Below are 5,755 nucleotides of genomic sequence, written 5' to 3' on the forward strand. Positions count from 1 at the left end.
GAGTTATTTAGGATGGCAGGAACTCAGTTGAAGATGAGTACCTCCTACCATCCTCAAACAGATGGCCAGACTGAAGTGACCAACAGATGCTTAGAAACCTACTTGAGGTACTATGTGAGTCCAAAGCCTAAGCAGTGGGTGGATTGGTTACATTGGGCAGAATTCTGGTTCAACTCTAATTACCATAGTTCAGCAGGGATGACACCCTTCAGGGCATTATATGGCAGAGACCCTCCTGTTTTGATAAAAGCTGGGGCAATACCATCTAAGGTTGAAGAAGTCAATCAGTTGCTGAATGAGAGGGATGAGTTGTTGGTAGAACTAAAAACTAACTTGGCTAAGGAACAAAATTTAATGAAACAAGGGGTTGACAAACATAGAAGAGTAGTGGATTTTGCAGTAGGAGAATGGGTTTTCCTCAAATTGCAGCCTTATAAGTTGAAATCCTTGGCTACTAGACCTTGTGCAAAGCTGGCACCTAGGTATTATGGACCTTATCAAATCCTACAGAAGAGGGGAGAGGTGGCATATCAGCTAGATCTACCTACTGGTTCTAAAGTTCACCCTGTCTTTCATGTGTCTCTACTAAAGAAGGCCCTTAAGCCTCATCAGCAGCCTCAACCCTTACCACCTATGTTGAATGAAGAGTTGGTCTTAGAGGCAAGTCCAGAGGATATTGTGGATTGCAGGCAGAATAAGCAAGGGGAGCTGGAAGTATTAACTACATGGCAGCACCTTCCTAAGCATGACAACACTTGGGAGTTAGCTACTGTATTACAGGACACCTTCCCTCATTTCCAACTTGAGGACAAGTTAAAAAGTTTAGGGGAGGGTATTGATAGGGATAAGGCTAAGGGTAGGGGTAGACCCGAAATTACAAAAGTGTATAAGAGGGGTAAGAGGAAGGTTTGGTTGTTAAATAACTAACCTTGGCTCTGTTTCCCTGGGTAGTTAGTAGTTAGGCCCTAGTAGCCACCTATAAGTAGAAGGAAAGGCTTTAGAAAAGGTAGTTAAGAAATTGGGTAAATAACTGATTGAGGAATCAGTTAGAAGAGGATCGTGGGATCCTTCATCATTGTATTCACTACCATACTCTTGTATTCTTCTATCTCTTAATAAAATTGCATAGAACCCTATCACGAATTCTATACTCGTGAGTTAGGGGCATTTCTTTTCATCCCTATCACTTTCTTTCTTACCCCTGGATACCAGTGTCTAACATTCAGAGTGAACAAGATGAACTCTAGGATATATAGTTCTGAATATCTCAGATTTTGATCTTGTTTGCATGGGATGAGAGGACAGAGGAGCATAACTAGTAGTTAAGGGTAAGTGGTTGGCAGAATAGGAAGCAGAACTGTTTGGTTCCAGTGTGTGATTGGTGGTTAGTGAGGGAGTTTGAGAATTTGGAGATGAGATGAAAATAGGAGAATTCTGTGTAGGTAGAGAACCATAATTATTTGTGAATTCAGATGTTTCTGTGGAGAGAGTGTCTGCAACATGAGGATTGAATATAGGAGAAATGTGACAACCATTAAGAGATGATGTTGAGTGCTTATCACCACTATTGGACTGATCCTTACCTTTGACAGCAAAGGGAAAAATATTCTCATTAAAAATAACATCTTTTGAAATGTAGATCTTCCCATCATGTGACATGCACTTGTAGCCTTTGTGACTAGAGGAGTAGTCAAGGAAGATACACTCTGAACTTCTGGGTTGAAGCTTGTGTCTAGTATAAGGCCTGAGAAGAGGAAAGTAGGCACAACCAAAAACCTTGATAGAGTATAATCCGGTGGATGACTGAAAAGTAGTTCATGAGGGGATTTGTTGTTAAGAGTAACTGATGGTAGTCTATTAATGAGGAAAACATTTGTTGTAAAGGCATGATCCCATAGATTTAAGGGAAGATGAGCATGAGCTAGTAGAGTTAGCCCAGTTTCTAAAATATGCCTATGTTTTCTTTCGACAGTTCCCTGTTGGTAGTGAGTGTGAGGACAAGGAATTCTATGAACAATCCCATGACTTTTAAGAAATTTAGTAAATGGACGAAATTCACCCCCATAGTCACTCTGGACAGCTTTAATAGTGACCTGAAATTGAGTTTGGACATAGATTAAGAAATACTGAAACAGTGAGAGTGTTTCAGATTTATGTTTGAGTAGAAAAATCCATGTGTGCCTGGTGTGGGCATCCACAATGGAGAAGTAATACCTGAATCATGTTTGAGAATAGACAGGTGCAGGGCCCCTTAGATCAACATAGACTAAGACAAAAGGGAATTTGTAAACAGTAGAGGAATTTGCAAAGTGAATTCTATGTGATTTACCAATGCAACAAGATGAACAGAAATCAAACACAGTTTTATTATTGTATGAGATTTTGCAATTTTCCAAAACATTCTTAACAACATATTCATGGGGATGACCAACCTAAAATGTCAAAGGGAAAAGACTGAAGTATGTGAGCTAGGCTCATTACACAAAGTAATACTAGATTTATTACAAGATGATGAGTTAGACCTATAACAAACATTGAAACTAGGCCTATTACAACTAGATGAAGCAACAGTGCAAGAGGACATAGAAGTGGGTAGAACACCTCGGAAAGCATAGAGTCCTTCCTTGGTGAGAAATCATTTTAGTAATATGTCATTAGAATCCTGTGATTTGACATAATAAACATTAGGATGAAATTCAAAATAGCAACAATTATCTTTTGCAAACTGTGACACACTCAAAAGATTCTTGGTAATGGAGGGAACAAGAAGAAGATTATTTAATTTGAAGGTGTTATGTGAAGTAGTAGCAGTGGTGAAATAAGAAGTGCCAACAGAAATAATAGGAATTCCAGTTCCATTACCCATGTATATCTGATCATGAGAGAACATTTCAGCTGGTTCATGCAACAAATCTAGATCAGCAGTCAAATGATTGGTGGCCCCAGAATCAGGGTACCACGTGACCTTCTTAGTGTTCATGGCAGAAGGTGAAATGTGATGTGGTGTTGTTGCAGTCATTGCATAATGAGAGAGAGATTGTCTTGCAGAGTGTGTTGGGTCAGGCCTAAGTAGAGAATTATCATGATTTGGATAATAAGAGGGCCCATGGTTGTATGTCTGAGAATAGAAGTTATTATTGAAGTCAGGAAGAAAGTGGGCTGGAAAATGTGAGTGAGGCCCATTCTGGTTTAAAAAATGAGATTGCTGACGTGACAGAGGATAAGAAGAAGGGGGATAAGATGCACCATAATTCGGTGGAGCATAGTAGCAAGAGATGACATCATGACCTGACCTATTACAGTGGATGCAGAATAAGGAAGAGAACCTTCCAGAACTTCTTCCACCTCTATTCCGACCACCACCACGACCTCCACGACTTCCTCGATAGCCATTAAAATTTCCATATCCATTCGTGAATCCTAGATTTTGCGATTCAGACCTAGGCGAGAAGTGTGAAAGAGGAGGTTGCAAAGGAATTGAAACCTGTCTTGAGAACGAGTTAACCTTTTTTGAGGACAGCGGTGATGTAGGATGAACATCAACATTAACCGAGAGAGCATCGGAGAGTGCTTTACCTTTATTCTTCTCAAGTCGAGATTCAAAGGTAAGCAAGAAGGATTCAAGGTTATGAACAGAGAGAAGATCCAACTGGCTTTCGACGGAGGTGATAACTGGTTGATATTCCTCGTTGAGTCCATCAAGAATATAATCGATGTGTTCAGCTGTAGAAATCGGTGTACCTATGTAGATGAGAGCATCCACAAGTCCTTTAATTGTTGTGAAGTATTCAGAAATTGAACTCGAGCCCTGTGAGATGGAACGAAGCTGAGAACGCAACTGGTGACTGCGTGCTTTTGTTTGGGAGTTGCAATAGGAATCAAGTTCCTCCCAAAGTTGCCATGAGTGGCGACATCCAACAACACGCGGTTGAAGTCCTTCAGACAGAGAGTTCAAGATCCAGGAAAAAACTATTTGATCCAGTTCTTCCCAACGTAGATACGCTAGATTGATGCGATTGATGAGACGATCATCTTCCGTGAGAAATCTGTGAGGAATCTGTTAGCTCTATTAGAAGTTAGGGTTGCGAGCATAAAATGGCGCCACACCAAGAAATTTTTCTCCGTCAGTTTGACAGACGGAAGAGGAAGAACAAGAGGAGAGGAAACCGCTTGAAGCGGTGTAGCAGCGGAGGGAGAACGCGGTGGTGAAGTAGGAATCGTACCAGTGTTGGTGGTTGTGGCTGCCATGACTCTGATACCATGTAAGAAATAAGGAATAGGAGAAATCTTAAAGAGGAGAATGAGAAAGAAGTAAATCAGAAATTGTATTATTGATATTAAGATTTACAAAGAGGAGCAGAGTCCTTTATATAGGGAGAGATAGAGAGGATTTCAGTTCTAACAAACTCTAACTAAGAGTAACAGACTAAACAAGTAATCAATCAATAACTAGAGCACTTGCCACAGCAACCATTGAAATTCCTTCAAATAATACTTGTTGATAACAAAAAATGAACTTTAATAATTTTCAAAGCAGACATTTGCAGAATCACTTTTGATAGGCAAAACAAAAGTGCACTCATTCAATTCAACATGAATCATAACAAACCAGCCAAGGTAGAAACAAGAAAACCAACAAATAATTTTTATTTTAAAAAACTATTATCCAAATTTCATAAACTAAAAACAAATCACCAACCTCCTTTCCAAGCGTTACCATTTTATCTGCCTGCCTTCTGACCTCTTTCGCCTACAACCAAATCACAACCATCTTAAACAAAAAAGTATACAAAAGATTTATTAAACCAATTTTAATTTGTTTCAAATTTATCAAAACGACAATAACTATGATAGAGCATTACGGCTCGTTCGATCCATATAGATGACCCCACCTAGTGGGATTTAAGGCTTCACTATTGTTGTAGCAACGACAATACCAGAAATATTATTACGGTAATTTAAATTATACCTTGGCAACAGTAGTTTCGATACGCTCATGCTTCACTAGCTGCGAGACCATCGTTCTAAATATGAAAAACAGAAACAAATTCAGCATACGAAAAATTAAAAGAAGAATATGAAGATTTGAGTTGACAGTATTGTTATTATTATTAACCTGAGCATGGAAATTCGGTGAGCATCGGTTCGATTCAGCTTTCTCATCTTCGTCATTTTCGCAGAAGCAAATGATAAACCCTAGCTACAATTTGCCTTGTGGTTTTTCTCTTCTACCACTGAACTCTCCCAAAAAAATGAAACAGTAGTAGTGAATAGCAAACAGAACCTGCGATTGTGCTTGGGCTCTACTACCGCATATTCTATTCTGGTGGGCCGTTTTGTTTAAAAAGCCCGATGATTTATTTTGAGAGTGTAAATCTCCTTTTCTTAATATTGTTAGTGTTATTTTGAAATTTTTAAATCGAATCACACCGATGGTTTGATTGGTGAAGCAGTCGAGTGATTATCTGGATTGGTTGTTCCATCCAGTATTATGTAGACCAGAGCAGGTCCAAGTTTTGATCAAACTTAAAAACAATTAAGGTTAATAGTTTTACTGAAGGAGGGGTTATACCCATGTGAGAAAATTCAGTCAACTAGGTTATACACAATTAAACTAAAATAACCTGAAAAGTGAATCTATTTGTTCACTTATTTTTTTAAGAACATTAATAAAGATATATTACTTCAATATAATTATAGTAATTATATAAAATTTTATGTTTATATATAACTAGTCTGTCGGCAGACATTCTAT

The 5,755-nt window shown here is 38.6% G+C and overlaps 1 protein-coding gene and 1 long non-coding RNA gene across 2 annotated transcripts in view; both read right to left on the minus strand.

Moving 5' to 3' along the window:
- The window catches only part of LOC109328182, an 8,368-nt gene extending 3,675 nt beyond the window's left edge, over positions 1–4,693 (minus strand). Inside the window, exon 1 of the long non-coding RNA XR_002105404.1 lies at positions 4,459–4,693. This is a non-coding gene — a long non-coding RNA (uncharacterized LOC109328182). The remainder of the gene's footprint in view (positions 1–4,458) is intronic.
- Positions 1–5,265, minus strand: part of LOC109328181 (50S ribosomal protein L17) — a 10,266-nt gene extending 5,001 nt beyond the window's left edge. Inside the window, exons 1-3 of the mRNA XM_019561509.1 lie at positions 5,117–5,265; positions 4,970–5,024; positions 4,700–4,750 (exon numbers count right to left, since the gene is read on the minus strand). Coding sequence (XP_019417054.1) covers positions 4,700–4,750; positions 4,970–5,024; positions 5,117–5,172 — 162 coding nt within the window. The 5' untranslated portion in view covers positions 5,173–5,265. The remainder of the gene's footprint in view (positions 1–4,699; positions 4,751–4,969; positions 5,025–5,116) is intronic.

This window comes from Lupinus angustifolius, chromosome LG15 (assembly GCF_001865875.1).
Source record: "Lupinus angustifolius cultivar Tanjil chromosome LG15, LupAngTanjil_v1.0, whole genome shotgun sequence".
NCBI classification, from domain to species: Eukaryota; Viridiplantae; Streptophyta; class Magnoliopsida; order Fabales; family Fabaceae; genus Lupinus; species Lupinus angustifolius.